The sequence below is a fragment of the Phoxinus phoxinus genome, assembly GCF_949152265.1.
Source record: "Phoxinus phoxinus genome assembly, chromosome: 13".
Taxonomy (NCBI): Eukaryota; Metazoa; Chordata; class Actinopteri; order Cypriniformes; family Leuciscidae; genus Phoxinus; species Phoxinus phoxinus.
The window spans coordinates 23,671,018-23,687,170 of NC_136888.1; the positions used below are offsets into that span (position 1 = coordinate 23,671,018).

Sequence of the window (16,153 nt, forward strand, 5' to 3'; positions counted from 1 at the left end):
ATAAAGATATACTTTAGTGTTGAACAGAAAAAACACAACACAGGTTTGGAACAACATGAGGTTAATTTGGAACAACAATTAATGTAATTGTATGTTAATTATGTATGTTTTTGGGTGAACAAATCCAGTAAGATCAACAAGATTGTTTAAATATGCTTGTTTATTTCATTCACCTTATATTTTTTATACATTTTTTCCAGTCATTGCAAGAAAGAAAGTCAGCATGCTGGGAAATAAAAGACGTAGAAAACCTCCGCAGGACGCTGAGCACCACATTGCCTGTGAAACCGACAAGCCTGGGCTTCAAGAGCAGTTCATCAGCAAATATAAAGGCAAGTATTTATGACTAAGCAGTTTAGTGATCATGTTAATCTACATAACTGAGAATTTAATGTGAGGCGAGTCATATGGTTATTAGGCCAACTAATATCCATGTTTCACAAGTTGAAAAATATTTTTTATTTTTTTTATTGTGCAGTCAAGATTCCTGAATAGAGTTCTGCAGGCATGAGCCCTAAAACAGCAACATTTAAATGTTTGCACTTCCAGTTCTATCAACCTAACGTTAATGTTTACTTGCACATTCTTAACTCGATTGCATAATAAGCAGACAGTTCTTGTGGTCATGTAAATGCAGACTAAGGTCATCATAAACGGCTTAAGCCAATCGACACAGATAGATTTTTACCCCTTATTCCAAATTTGCATGTAAACACCTGCATTCTGTGGCTTATTGAAGTGAGCATGTGTGATGTGTGACAGGAAAGTTTACATACTGTGGATTTAAGCACATCCAGACAGAGCGAGTGTTTTCTTGACCCAAGAAACTCTTAAAATGTGTTCTCATCTCATGCAGAAGGGGTACAGTCAAAATACTGCATCCGATACTGCATGAGAGGAGAATATGTAAGTTTTCCGCTAAAATTCTGGAATACACTTGGCTTTATTTAAAGGACAAGTTCGGTATTTTACACTTAAAGCCCTGTTTACAGATCGTATCTGATGAAATAGAACGGTTAAGATTAAAATTTGGACACATGCTCCTGTCCCAAGAATTTTTGGCCTCAAGAAAATAAACCTAAAATTCTCGGGACAGCAGCATGTGTCTTTTAAACTTAACCGTTCTATTTCGTCAGAAACGATCGGAAAACAGGGCTTTAAGTGTAAAATACAGAACTTGACCTTTAACATCACAACTGACATGACATATGGAATACACAGTCAGATACACGAATGTTTAGGTTTTGAGATAATTTACCTGATTTACTTATAAAGTCTTGTGGTTTATGTGGTTATTGGTTTGCATGTAAACCAGGACAGTGCTGCCCTACAAAGGCAAAAGACCTTAACTCGTGTGTGGAACTGAGAAAAATTACTTTAAAGATTTTTAGTTGTCCCGCCAAATTTACATTAATTATAGGTAGGACACTGGAAATCTTGCAATTAGATGTTTTAGTAATGAAAATGATTTACATAAAAAAATCTTGAGCGCAACCTTGACTTTTGACCACTATTTTAAAGTTACTGTACTCTGCCTTTGTATTGTCAGCAACAAGTGAGATGTCATCCAAAAGGCAGTAACTTCCACATTATCAATATTTGGTTGCTGATCACCATTAACAAAATAATTATAGTAACAGCTGTATAAAATCTAGTGATCATGGCATTTAATTTGTATGATTTACAATTACTTATAACCATCTACTTATTACTATCCTGTAGGGGTGTAACGGTACGCAAAAATCACGGTTCGGTACGTACCTCGGTTTTAAAGTCACGGTTCGGTTCATTTTCGGTACAGTAAGGGAAAGAAATGCAAAACATTAAAATGCTGGTTGTTTACTATAAACTTTTTTTTAACAATTTGTTTACACTTTTTTTAAACACACTTTTTAATAAAATATAACGTTAGGCTAATAAATAAAAAATATATAAAATAAAAAAAGAATAAGAAATAAAATACTGCTGCAAAGTTCTCCACTAATAAAATACTCTCAAACCAATATTGGCCGTGACACTAGCTAGCAAGAGGCTGGGCTAAAGCGAGCGTGCCGTGTATGTGGTGATCTTTATTTATGCGATATTTATGTCCGAGCCCGACCCGAGAGTTAAAATCCAATTTTTTTTTCTCATACTAATGACACATGTACGTTTGTTTGTGTGGAAAGCCCGCTTTTAACAGAAAGGCAGTCGGAAATGTCCACAGATGAGCGCATCAGCGCTCTTAACACAGCCGCGCTTGCACGTGTTTCGTTGTCACAGCAACATAAACAAATGTCCGCACACAGGAAGACAGATGTTATGGTAATTTTTACATGTATTTGAATCACAAAAACGATTAATCAGATTTAATCAGTGCAACGCGGAGACTTCCGACACTTAATATGTTCGTGTGGAAACTCGGAATGGATGTATGTTCTGCACACAAAACTAGCCTAATTTACGTGACAGATTGCATTCGGTGCACATGTGCACCGTACCGAAAGTCCTGTACCGAAACGGTCCGGTACGAATACATGTACCGTTACACCCCTACTATCCTGTGCTTTGGTTGCATTCTGATGGCATTATTAATACATTAGACATGACAAAATACCTCCATTGTGGTAAAGAGTATGGTATCGAGTGACATAAGACTTGCTAAGCGCATTCAAAATGATAAAACAGATCGTTGCGCACATTCGACCCGGGGACTGGTTTATAGCGGTGGATCTAAAAGACGCATACACTTCAACATTGAGATAACCCCTTTATCACAGGCGGTTCCCGAGATTCGTGTTCGAAGGTGTCGCGCTCCTTGTATGTTCATGAAAATTACGAATGCCATTTCCCCTTTGGGACTGAAAGTGGGGAGTGCGTTCTGGACTACCTCGACGACTAATGCATTTATAGCACAACCTTCTGTGTTCTGCGTCTTTTCAGTGTGTGGTGGTTTCAGCTGTCTGCCCTGTTATTGTGGTGGTGCACTTCGCTCGTCCCGCGGATTTATTCCAGACGCTGTGATTGTAGGTATAACTCGCGTAACAGCTGGTCTGATGTTGTATGCACCAGCACTTGTTGCTTCATTATATTATCACTCCCTGTGACATAGGCTATTAGTCCAGCGTTGGCTCGACGGTGTTCAGGGCGGTGCTAAAGGCGTCTGTGCAGTTTTGGCTCTCTGCCAGCTAGATGCATGAATGTTTTAACCAGGTCCGGTACCCGATCTGGGTGAGGCGGGGCTTTAGTTCTTTGTTGTAGTCATCTGCTACGGCATGTGTAATTTTTCTGTCATATCCTTCGCGATCGATATCGCACGTTTGTCAATGGAGTGGGTTTAGACCGTATTAAATGTTCTGACCGCGTTTGTGCAGGACTAAGCTCTGGGGACATCAGAAGCTACAGGGACTGATGGAAGCTGTACCAAGTGCACAGGCTACACACTGTAATACAATTTTAATGGACAGTAAAACAAAGGCAGAACACTGTACAATCTGATAGGTGGCATTATTTGAACACCGGCACAGTATCTTCATATTGACGGGCGGCTACACAAAGGCAGAGTACCGTAACTCAATTTGAGCGTTGCAAAACAAAGCCAAAGAGCAGTAACTGGAGTTACGGTGTTCTGCCTTGGTTTCTCGTGGGCTTTTTGAAATTACTGTTAAGACAACCCATTCTTTTTTTTGAAAAAACAATATAATTGACTCAAGATACTTATCCACATGATAAAGGAGGTCTCGATTGTGCCAAAAATAACAAATTTTCGACCACAATTTAAGTCACAGTCCTTTGCCTTTGCACGGCAGAATGGATTATTTCAATAAGGTGTTTTTTGTTTGTTGTTTTTTATCAGCGTATCGGTGTGCAAGTAAACATCACGTTTATTCTACAACATAAAATACATCAGTAATGCTCTCTTGTGTGTTTAAAAAAAAAAAGCCTTTACTTGTCTTGTAAAAGACAGTTGCTAACAAGCGTCTAAATGGGAGACAAGTTGTCTGGGACATTAAACACCATCAACTGAACAGATAAACTCATCTAGTCACTTTTACAGCCTCGTTGTGTTTATAATCGCACTCTTGCAAACTATTCTATACAGGTAGATTAAAGGATGTACACGGCACACAATCAGTCAACATGCATTATAAGAATGCAAAAACATTATATATATTACAAAGGGAGATGGATCTTAAAGCTTTAGAGTTCCTGTAGGCACATTTATCAACAACAACAAAAAAACCCTCTATACTTTTATCTAAACTATAGAAGCCAAATAAAACATCCATATACCACAAAGAAAACTATCCGAAAGAGATGCAAATAATAAACAAACATAATTGTTTTTTAAATTAATGCAACACAGACACATTCTAGATGAGTTGTTGAACCTTCATCATAAGGAAGTTGAAGTTTTGCAACTGTGGTGTAGTTTATAGACTAACTTTAGCTTATTTTCTGCAAATCCTATAAGGTTTTTGTGGAGGGAACCAGGGGAGGTGAACTACCCGGTTGGTCTGCAAAAATACGTCATCACTTCAGCACTCTGTTCTAAACAATATATAGCCATGATAATATTGATTGTCTAAAAAAAATTGAGTACATTTTAACTGTATACTTTTAAGACTTAAAAGTATAATGTAAAGTAAAAAAAGCAAAGCATGCTTCGAGATTAGCCTGGCTATTGACTATTTTCCTTCAGTAATTTCCCTTTTACATCATATAATGTACATAATATGGTTGAGAACTTTTAGTAATAATCAAAATAATAGTTGACATTAAAGAAACTGAAGCTATTTCTCCTCTTTAGGTCGTGGAGTTTTCACCGCTGGAGCTTTCTTCAGAGGTGATTTTGTTCTTGAATACAGAGGTGAACTTCTGAGTTCACAGGAGAGTCTTGACCGAACTGAACACTACACTGAAGCTGAGAACACGTTCCTGTTTGATTTTCAGTGGCATGGCAAAAATTGGTGGTGAGTATAGAACTGTTGGATTGATGTAGTAGGGATGCTAAAATATCTGGAACTGTAAAATACTTAGTTCATGCCTGTAGTTCTGTTCGCTTGGTTCGTTTGGTCCGTGTACGCTTAATGTTCAGATTGGCATTTCTATCGTCAAACATGTTATGCTTGACCAGTCTGTCCTTTTAGGGTCACATCTTCCTGTTTTTGGTTGTTTACATGTCTCTGGTCCATGTTACGTTAATATTTTATTCGAACTGCACCAGAGTTCGTTTGGAAGCCAACTGAGACACATTTTTTCAGCGTCTCGGTCAGTTTGTTTGGTGGCACCAGGGTTCAGATTAGGGCTGAACGATACATCGAATTTTCATCGTCATCGCGATATGAACTCCGGCGATGAACACATCGCAACAGACAGCCTGACACGATGAATAATGCCTGGTTCAGATTAGCACTAACTTACACGTTTTTGACTCCTAAAATCTTGTCGTGGACAAGAAACATGTCAGACTACACGTTGCTTTCCGACCAGTCATTGCGTGCCGTCACACACACACATTCACTCGCAAACATTCACTCGCACGCACAGACACACAAACACACACACTCACTGTCCCTCGCTCACTCGCTCGCTCACTCACGCACGCACACACACACACATACGCTCACACGCTCACTGGCGTACACACACACTCACTATTGCACTCACTCACGTCTCGCCTCGCTCACATATTCAACCCGTCGTGGAGGACCGTTAAAGAATTAAACATGCTATAGTCTTTCTGTCGTGAAGCATCGCAGACGCGACGTAGGTTGTCGCCCACTGTGACACACTATACGAGATGAAACGATCAAATCTTGCGTCCCGACGCCCGTTGTCGTTATTACGAATCACCACGACACCCATACGTCAAACGGATCGTGCCAAAATCGCGCTAAAATCGTGTATTCTGAACCAGGCAGGTAATAAACGTTTGACCTATCACGCAAAGAACCTATTAAAGCACTAAGACATGGGAACAGTATAGTTAACAATCACATTTATCGCAAGTCATATCGTTATCGCAATATTAAACAATGTTATCGCACATCGCAGCTTTTCCTCATATCGTGCAGCCCTAGTTCAGATGGCAGCGTTCACACTTATTCAAATGAACAGCACTAACGGTCTAAACAAACATGCCAGGTGTGAACACACCCTAATACTTAAAATTCACCATGAACTGACACGAAGAGTACTGAGTGCAGTTTCCTTGAGTAATCAATATTTGTTTTTCCTGTATTCGCAAAAGAGAACAAAATGGTAAATTTTAGATGCGTTTATCTGAGAACTGAGAGGATGCTGCAGTGAACTATCATATAGATCAGTGGTTCTCAGATAGCCTGACTACGTCAGACTTCCTACTTCCGCTAATTTCATTTCGCTCCTGTAGTCAGTCTGAGATAGCGGCCTATCTTTCAGTTTTCCACCGGCCTTCGGACTGCCGGACCAATCAACGAACAGAGTGCGGGCTGAGAGCCGTGACGTAGACGCTAAGCGCCGAGTTTTACATTGTAGGTTAGAGAAATCGAAAACCGAAACGAGACACGGGATGCAATTCGCTCTGTTATAGAGAACCAGTGCCGCCGCTCCCACCACGCGCTGTGCGTAGGGAACCAAGAGCTGAAGGGGCACCAAAAAAATAGTGTTTCCGGGAGTCTCCCGCATATTGATAGCGGCTCACTGACGCCCGCGAATTAGTTAAAATCTCCGGAATCTAGAGCGATCGCGCCCGCGAGACAGAGACTGTGCTCCAAACCGCGTTGCGCGTGCACGGCAGAGAGCGAGAGCGAGCAAGAGACCGCGCGCGTGTGCCTCATGAAGCTTCTCGGGGTAGAGCACATCATAAAGGAATTATGCTTAGGGCACTGAAATGGCTAGCAGCGGCACTAGCTGAGTTTAAAAGATATAATCCTAAATTTGAGAGTTGGCTACAAATATTTTCTTGTTTCACTCTGTCAAAAATAAGTTTAGAGGCCGTGATTGTACCGTGGATGCGGAGATTAACAACGCCTAATCTGCAAAAGTCGTTTACAGCCATGTTCACTCCGGTATTTCGCTCGCATCATCATGTGTTTACAGCAGGTTTACAGTGGAAGTTCGATCATAGATTTGAGTTCGATGCATGATGTCTGTGGTACGATGTGGCTGTACAGGCGCATAACATACGTCCTAACTAAACTTATCTGATTGGCTTACGGGTAACCAATGATTTTAAACTTCAGACAAGTGCCCCCTAGCGAGAGAGAAAACACTTCTCTATTATGCCATTCCAGACTCTGTCTACGAAGCAAAGTGAAGTAGCAGAGTCTGGTATTACCAGGCTAGTTCTCAGACCCTCCTCTCTGCACATTCTGTATGTCTCCTTCACCTGACATACTCAGTTGAGTTAATAGAGCCGTGTTCTGATGATGACTGATCATCTGAATAAGGTGAATTTAAACACGAGTACTTGTATTAAAACACATACAACATATACAGAGCGGTGGGTTTCCAGGACTGGAGCTCAGAACCAGTTATAAAAATGTGTATAATACATATATATATAAAAATGTCTAGCATACTAAGATTACAAGTCTTGAGTGGAAATGTTATGTCTTTGTAGCATGGATGCATCTAAAGAAGACACGTCCTTGGGAAGACTTGTCAACGATGAGACCAGAAATCCTACTTGCAAAATGAGAACCGTTGAAGTGAGCAGAAAACCTCACCTTTGTCTCTTTGCTGTACGAGACATTCTACCAGGGGAGGAAATCACTTACAATTATGGAGACTCAGATTGGCCATGGCGAATCAAGGTACTATCAAGAAAATGCTAAAGAGATTGATCAGTAATCAGTAAATTCATGATAATCTTTTACTCTCATTCTGATTAGTTACCATGTGATTGTGGTCTCATATTTCTCAAGCCTTTAAATCAAGCATCAGCAGAATCCACTGATAAAAAGCCAGCCAGCAGTTTGGGCCCGCAGAAATCGGTAAGTCCACTTCAAAACCTCTGTATCATTATATTATTATTATATCATTATATTATTGACTCTTTTAGCATAGAGTTGTGTGTGAAAGGAATGATGGATAAATTGTAGGACAGCTAGAGGAATGAATGTGAACAAAGTTTTTCTGTCCTTTACAAATATCCTGAATTTGATATACACTGCTTTCTTTTCTGATATCCAGCCCCATTGTGCAGCTTCTGATTCCTCTCCTGAATTGGACATGGTGAACAGCAATGGTCCACATGAGCAGTCAGTCAAAGCAAGAACATCAAGGAATAAAATGGTAACCATGTCATACATGAAGCAACTATCTACTGATGTTTACTGCCAGCTAGTTAAAAGTGCAGTAAGTGATTTCTGAGAAACACTGTTGATATTTGAAATCGACACTCAAACACACTCCTCCCGTCATTGCTCTGCCCCCAAAATAATGAACGCGCAATACAGGCAGCCACTGACTGCTCAGGTGTTCAACTAGAAAAGATCTTTATCACTGGGAAACCATAGGATGCATTTACAGGTTTGGTTTTAGTTGATTGTAGGTGCATATCCACTTCATCCAGCACACGTGTGTAATAGTAGTCGGAAGTTCGGATCATTTTACTGACTCGGATATTTGAATCTCGTTCATCAAAATGAACAAATAATTTTTCGAGTCATTTCGTTCATTTCAGCAGAATGTATTTAAAATGTAAAATGTTAGCCAAATTCCCCAAACACATCAAATGTTGATTGCATTTAGAATAAGAAAAAAATTGCAAAAGGATAAATTATGAGAAACAGAAACAATTAATTAATCTGGGTCTTCAGGGTATGCTGTCTGTTAGTTTACCTCACCTTCCGAAGCCGTTCGTTCTGGACTCCAGGACACTGGAGTTACACCTCTACTCTTTACCAGAAGTGCAGTGGGATTTTTAATGACCACAGAGAGTCAGGACCTCGGTTTAACGTCTCATCCGAAGGATGCTATGGAGTAAAATGTAGCGCCTTGCTACCAACCTCTGCTAGTTAAAGGAGTAGTTAACTTCAGGATTAAAAAGTTCCTGATAATTTACTCACCCTCACATCATCCAAGATGTTCATGTCTTTCTTTCTTTAATGGAATATAAATAACTGTTTTTGAGGAAAACATTCCAGGAGAAGAGGAGCTTTTTCTCCATATAGTGACTTCAATGGGGTCCAACAGTTTCAGGTCCAAATGTGAGTTTCAATGCAGCGATAAGAATAAGAAAAGTAATTCCTTACTCCTGAGGAATAAGAGTCTTATCTAGACAAACTAGCCGCCATAACAAAATAAACATTTATATACTTTTAAACCACAAATGCTCGTCTTGCACTAGCTCTGCGATGCGCCACACATTACTTCATCAGGTTGAAAGGTCATGCGTGTTCCAGTTCAAAAAGGTAGGATAGGCCGAAAAACTCTCCTCCATCTTCAAAATCGTCTGAAATGGCGTTTGTCTTAGTCTTTGCACGTTCTCTTTGTAAACACTAGGTTGGTACTTTCGCCTGCCTTCCGCGTGACCTTTTATCGTGATTACGTAATGTGTGGGGCATCAGAGCTAGTGCAAGACGGGCATTTGTGGTATATAAATGTTTATTTTGTTATAAAATGGCAAATGGTTTGTCTAGATAAGTCTCTTATTCCTCGGCTGGATCGTGTTGAGACTTTGAAGCTGCACTGAAACTCACATCTGGACCTTTGACCCGGTGGACCATTGAAGTCCATTATATGGAGAAAAATCCTGGAATGTTTTCCTCAAAAAACTTAATTTCTTTTCCACTAAAGAAAGACATGGACATCTTGGATGGTGTGAGGGTGAGTAAATTATCAGGAAATTTTAATTCTGAAGTGAACTAATCCTTTAACTAGTTATTGGTTTACAGTTTTAATGTATGAACCAATGTAACTATTAACGTGACTATTGTCACAATTTGTATGTAAAGTTTGTATAAATGTTTGTTTTTTAAGAGTTTTATTATCTTATTAACGATCTTTGCTTTGAAATGTGCAAAACATGTTTCTTTATTTTTTTTGTTCACCCCTACAGTGTTTTTTCTTATCTTATATGGCTGCTACAGTTTTCAATATTGTTAATGTACATTTTATTCTTGTTTAAGCTAAATAGCTCTTTATATATCTGCAGAAGCGGTTTCAATCAAGACAGTCATCCTCAGTCGCATCCACATCTGATGCACCCTCTTCATCGGCACCCTGTGCTTTGTCCACTTGTATAGTGGCCTCATCTACCTCATGCCATCCTGCCCTGTCCTCATCACTGTCACCACCTCCTGCTCCACCCACGTCACCATCATCCTCGCCTGCGCAGCCCTCATCGCCTTCTCCTGCGCCACCCACGTCACCATCATCCTCGTCTGCGCAGCCCTCATCGCCTTCTCCTGCGCCACCCACGTCACCATCATCCTCACCTGCGCAGCCCTCATCGCCTTCTCCTGCGCCACCCACGTCACCATCATCCTCGCCTGCGCAGCCCTCATCGCCTTCTCCTGCGCCACCCACGTCACCATCATCCTCGCCTGCGCAGCCCTCATCACCTTCTCCTGCGCCACCCACGTCACCATCATCCTCGCCTGCGCAGCCCTCATCGCCTTCTCCTGCGCCACCCACGTCACCATCATCCTCGCCTGCGCAGCCCTCATCGCCTTCTCCTGCGCCACCCACGTCACCAACAGCCTCGCCTGCGCAGCCCTCATCGCCTTCTCCTGCGCCACCCACGTCACCAACAGCCTCGCCTGCGCAGCCCTCATCACCTTCTCCTGCGCCACCCACGTCACCAACAGCCTCGCCTGCGCAGCCCTCATCGCCTTCTCCTGCGCCACCCACGTCACCAACAGCCTCGCCTGCGCAGCCCTCATCGCCTTCTCCTGCGCCACCCACGTCACCAACAGCCTCGCCTGCGCAGCCCTCATCGCCTTCTCCTGCGCCACCCACGTCACCAACAGCCTCGCCTGCGCAGCCCTCATCGCCTTCTCCTGCGCCACCCACGTCACCAACAGCCTCGCCTGCGCAGCCCTCATCGCCTTCTCCTGCGCCACCCACGTCACCAACAGCCTCGCCTGCGCAGCCCTCATCACCTTCTCCTGCGCCACCCACGTCACCAACAGCCTCGCCTGCGCAGCCCTCATCGCCTTCTCCTGCGCCACCCACGTCACCAACAGCCTCGCCTGCGCAGCCCTCATCGCCTTCTCCTGCGCCACCCACGTCACCAACAGCCTCGCCTGCGCAGCCCTCATCGCCTTCTCCTGCGCCACCCACGTCACCAACAGCCTCGCCTGCGCAGCCCTCATCACCTTCTCCTGCGCCACCCACGTCACCATCATCCTCGCCTGCGCAGCCCTCATCGCCTTCTCCTGCACTGCCTTCATCATCCTCATCCTCGCCTGCTCCCCCTGTATCTTCACCTTGTGCTGCATCAACACCTGTGGTTCACTCATCACAGGTGTCTGGGACACTCTCATTAAGGGAGGTGGGTAGATTCATTTGCTGAATTATTGGGATGGTCGGGGTGTATTGCACTGGTAGAACTAACAATAGATTATATGAAATTGTATATTATTTATATTTGTTTGTATTTCTCCTTTTTCCAGATATCCTCTTTAAGGCCATCAAGAAAAAGACAGGTAATTATGACTTTGCTATCTGCAATATGATGAAATGTAATGTTACAGGAACCACTGTCATGAGTAAGTGTTAAATTCTCTCATTCAGTGTTCAGGAAGTGCCGACTGTGAAACAGATTACAGCGATGTCACAGACTACAGCGATGTTGACTACATACCAAAAATCAGCTCAGATGAATCGGATGGTAGTTCTTCTGGACATGACATGGTCAAAAGTGCTTTGATACATCCAACATCTCCCAACGAGGCAGGTAGTTCATCTGATCAATCTATGACAGTACCATCACCAAAAAAGATGAAATGCCAATCTAAAGAGACAAACACCTTATCTGGTGATAAAACTTTTATTCAGTCAATGCCATCACCAAAGCAGGAACGCAAGACATACAACAAGAAGCAGTATTGCCTTTATTGCTCTAAGCCATATTCAAAAATGGCAAGACACCTTGAATTTGTCCATCGCAACGAAATGGGGGTTGTAAAGGCAGTAGCATTTCCAAAACATTCCAAAGAAAGACGAGTCCAGTTAAACCTCCTTAGAAAAAGGGGCAACTTTGCCCACAACACAGATGTGGTGAGACAAGGACATGGGGAGATGATTGCCTGCTACCGTCCAAAATATAGACAAAGAGCCAAAGAATTCATTCATTGCATTTACTGCCAAGGGCTTTATAACAAGCGTAGCCTTTGGAAACATATCAAAAACTGTCCCCTGAAACCTAAAGATGATGATGCCAAGGGCAGGAAAAGAGTTCGATCTCTGTGTGCTCTAAACACACCAGTCGGCTTAGAAGTGAGCAAAGGGTTCAAGAAAATACTGTCCTTTATGAACTATGATGAAGTTTCGCGTGTAGTTCATACTGACAGATGCATCATGCAGCTGGGGGAGCACATGTTCAACAGGATGGGGTCTGATGTGACCAAACATGACTACATCAGACAGAAGATGAGAGAAGTAGGCAGACTTCTTCTTGAAGCAAGGAAGATTACCCCACTGAGAACAATGGTAGACTTCTTCATACCAGCAAACTTCAAACATGTCATAGCAGCTGTTAAAGTTGTGTCTGGCTACGATGAAGAGAAAAACACCTACCGCATTCCTTCTTTAGCTCTCAAACTTGGGCATTCTTTAAACAAGATCTCTAGTATTGTTGAGAGCAATGCCATGATGTATGGAGATCATGAGCGTGCTGAGTGTGCCCGAGACTTCAGGAAAATACACCAGGCAAGGTGGAATGAGTACATTTCTGCTGGTGCTATAACTACATTGAAAGAAGCCAAGTGGAACACACCACAAATCATTCCTTTCACTCAGGATGTCAGAGTCCTGCACACACATCTTGAAAAGAAACACAATGGGCTCCTAAGTAAGCTCAGATCTTGCCCTTCTGCTGACAGCTACACTGCTCTAGCCAAGGTCACGCTGTCCCAGGTCATCCTGTTCAACCGAAGGAGAGAAGGTGAAGTATCCCGGATGCTTTTGTCAGCTTTTAAAAGCAGGGACACTTCTGAGCTACACGAAGACATTGCCATCTGTCTGTCTGAGTTTGAGAGGAAGCTGTGTCTCCACTTCACAAGAGTTGAGATCCGTGGTAAACGAGGGAGAAAGGTTCCTGTGCTCCTCAAGCCTTCCATGGTTTCTGCCATGGAGCTGCTCGTTGAAACGCGTGAGCTTTGTGGTGTTCCAGCAGAGAATCCCTTTATGTTTGGCAGATGTGGAGCATTGTCTGCCTACAGAGGAGGAGAGTGCATCAACAAAGCTGCTTGCGAATGTGGCATAAAGAACCCTGAAGCACTGTCATCAACTAGGCTCAGGAAACACATAGCAACCATGTCTAAAATTCTTAATCTTGATGAGAATGAAGCAGACCAACTGGCTGATTTCCTTGGTCACGATATCAGAATCCACAGACAGTATTACCGGTTACCAGAGGGAACACTGCAGCTGGCAAAAATGAGTAAAGTCCTAATGGCCATGGAGAAAGGAACACTGTCTGACTACAAAGGAAAGAAACTTGATGACATTGAAATCGACCCAAATGGTTGAGTATACTTGGACTGTCTGTGTGTATTTGTGCTGTATGTATTTGCTAAATGATGTATATAATTATGTCACAGATGCTAAGTATAAGCAATAAAGTGTTATTTTTTTTGTCAATTAGAGCAACTTGAGGCCCAAGGTGATTCCATGTCAAGTGATGAGGAGGATTGCAGTGACCTATCTCAGACAACAGCACCAGCAGAGACTGATCAACCTGTTCAATCTGATCAATCTGTTTCACAGGAGGATCAATGTAAGAAAAATCTCTACATTGCACAAACAACAATAATCAAATAAACATGAATTAGCTCCATGCAGCAATATCCAGCCAAAAGAAAAAAATCTACACATTAAGACACAGTCTTGATTTGGTCTTTACTTACCGATTTAGTTGTAATGAGAATTTACTTTTTAATTATTTCATAGGTTCTTCAAACACTCCAAAAAAGAAATGGGAGGACAGTGAGGTAAAAGCAGTAGAGAGACACATGATGAAGTTCATCAAGACATGCAAAGTTCCTGGTAAGCAAGACTGTGAAAGATGCATTCACGCAGAGCCAGAAGCTTTGAAGCAGCGAACATGGACTGGTGTGAAAAATTATGTGCGGAACAGGATCACGACTCTTAAAAGAAAGGGTGGTTTGTAGGGAGGCACAAACACCAACACTTTGCACATTATGCTTTTTTTGTAAGAAATAGAGCTAAAGTGTAGAAATATTTTGAGGATAGAATGAAACCGAATTAGAAGTGAAAAGTTGGAGTATAAGAAGGCTAATGAAGGAGAGGATAGGAGAGGATAGTAAGATAGTTAATTTTCATTATTCAGTTTTTTTTGTTCAGTTACAATGAAGTTGGATGAAACGTCATGTTAAACTTTGTGATATTTCTGTCATAGAGGGATGGGAGAATGTAAAGATGATAAAACAACTGGGAAGAGTGATTAGGTGTGTTGGACATCGGCTGCTGGATGAAAAGAGGGAGGAGTGAAGGTAAAGAGAATAAAAAGGGTAGGAGTGAAGGTAAAGAGGATGGAAAGAGGGAGGAGTGAAGGTAAAGAGAATAAAAAGGGTAGGAGTGAAGGTAAAGAGGATGGAAAGAGGGAGGAGTGAAGGTAAAGAGGATGGAAAGAGGGAGGAGTGAAGGTAAAGAGGATGGAAAGAGGGAGGAGTGAAGGTAAAGAGGATGAAAAGAGGGAGGAGGGAAGGTAAAAAGGATGGAAAGAGGGAGGAGTGAAGGTAAAGAGGATGGAAAGAGGGAGGAGTGAAGGTAAAGAGGATGAAAAGAGGGAGGAGTGAAGGTAAAGAGGATGAAAAGAGGGAGGAGGGAAGGTAAAAAGGATGGAAAGAGGGAGGAGTGAAGGTAAAGAGGATGGAAAGAGGGAGGAGTGAAGGTAAAGAGGATGGAAAGAGGGAGGAGGGAAGGTAAAGAGGATGAAAAGAGGGAGGAGGGAAGGTAAAGAGGATGGAAAGAGGAGGAGTGAAGGTAAAGAGGATGAAAAGAGGGAGGAGTGAAGGTAAAGAGGATGAAAAGAGGGAGGAGGGAAGGTAAAAAGGATGGAAAGAGGGAGGAGTGAAGGTAAAGAGGATGGAAAGAGGGAGGAGTGAAGGTAAAGAGGATGAAAAGAGGGAGGAGGGAAGGTAAAAAGGATGGAAAGAGGGAGGAGTGAAGGTAAAGAGGATGGAAAGAGGGAGGAGTGAAGGTAAAGAGGATGGAAAGAGGGAGGAGGGAAGGTAAAGAGGATGAAAAGAGGGAGGAGGGAAGGTAAAGAGGATGGAAAGAGGGAGGAGTGAAGGTAAAGAGGATGAAAAGAGGGAGGAGTGAAGGTAAAGAGGATGAAAAGAGGGAGGAGTGAAGGTAAAGAGGATGGAAAGAGGGAGGAGGGAAGGTAAAGAGGATGAAAAGAGGGAGGAGGGAAGGTAAAGAGGATGGAAAGAGGGAGGAGGGAAGGTAAAGAGGATGGAAAGAGGGAGGAGTGAAGGTAAAGAGGATGGAAAGAGGGAGGAGGGAAGGTAAAGAGGATGAAAAGAGGGAGGAGTGAAGGTAAAGAGGATGAAAAGAGGGAGGAGTGAAGGTAAAGAGGATGGAAAGAGGGAGGAGGGAAGGTAAAGAGGATGAAAAGAGGGAGGAGGGAAGGTAAAGAGGATGGAAAGAGGGAGGAGTGAAGGTAAAGAGGATGAAAAGAGGGAGGAGTGAAGGTAAAGAGGATGAAAAGAGGGAGGAGTGAAGGTAAAGAGGATGAAAAGAGGGAGGAGGGAAGGTAAAGAGGATGGAAAGAGGGAGGAGGGAAGGTAAAGAGGATGGAAAGAGGGAGGAGTGAAGGTAAAGAGGATGAAAAGAGGGAGGAGGGAAGGTAAAGAGGATGGAAAGAGGGAGGAGGGAAGGTAAAGAGGATGAAAAGAGGGAGGAGGGAAGGTAAAGAGGATGGAAAGAGGGAGGAGGGAAGGTAAAGAGGATGAAAAGAGGGAGGAGTGAAGGTAAAGAGGATGGAAAGAGG

At 42.6% G+C, this 16,153-nt stretch overlaps 1 protein-coding gene across 1 annotated transcript; it reads left to right on the forward strand.

Annotated features, from left to right (window-relative positions):
* The first annotated feature begins 204 nt into the window (after positions 1 to 204).
* On the forward strand, positions 205 to 14,442 carry LOC307009517 (uncharacterized protein). The gene is made up of 9 exons (XM_079633312.1): positions 205 to 332; positions 4,790 to 4,952; positions 7,586 to 7,778; positions 7,890 to 7,958; positions 8,158 to 8,259; positions 11,586 to 11,618; positions 11,707 to 13,660; positions 13,781 to 13,912; positions 14,086 to 14,442. The coding sequence occupies exons 1-9, from the start codon at positions 224 to 226 to the stop codon at positions 14,304 to 14,306; spliced, it is 2,976 nt and encodes a 991-aa protein (XP_079489438.1). The 5' UTR covers positions 205 to 223; the 3' UTR covers positions 14,307 to 14,442.
* The last annotated feature ends 1,711 nt before the right edge of the window (positions 14,443 to 16,153 follow it).

What these genes read in the sequence shown, in the direction of transcription:
- LOC307009517 (XM_079633312.1), top strand. Translation starts at nt 224, where the DNA reads ATGCTGGGAAATAAAAGACGTAGAAAACCTCCGCAGGACGCTGAGCAC. An exon ending in GTTCATCAGCAAATATAAAG is followed by an intron (nt 333 to 4,789) that starts GCAAGTATTTAT and finishes TCTCCTCTTTAG; the next exon opens with GTCGTGGAGTTTTCACCGCT. An exon ending in TGTTTCACAGGAGGATCAAT is followed by an intron (nt 13,913 to 14,085) that starts GTAAGAAAAATC and finishes ATTATTTCATAG; the next exon opens with GTTCTTCAAACACTCCAAAA.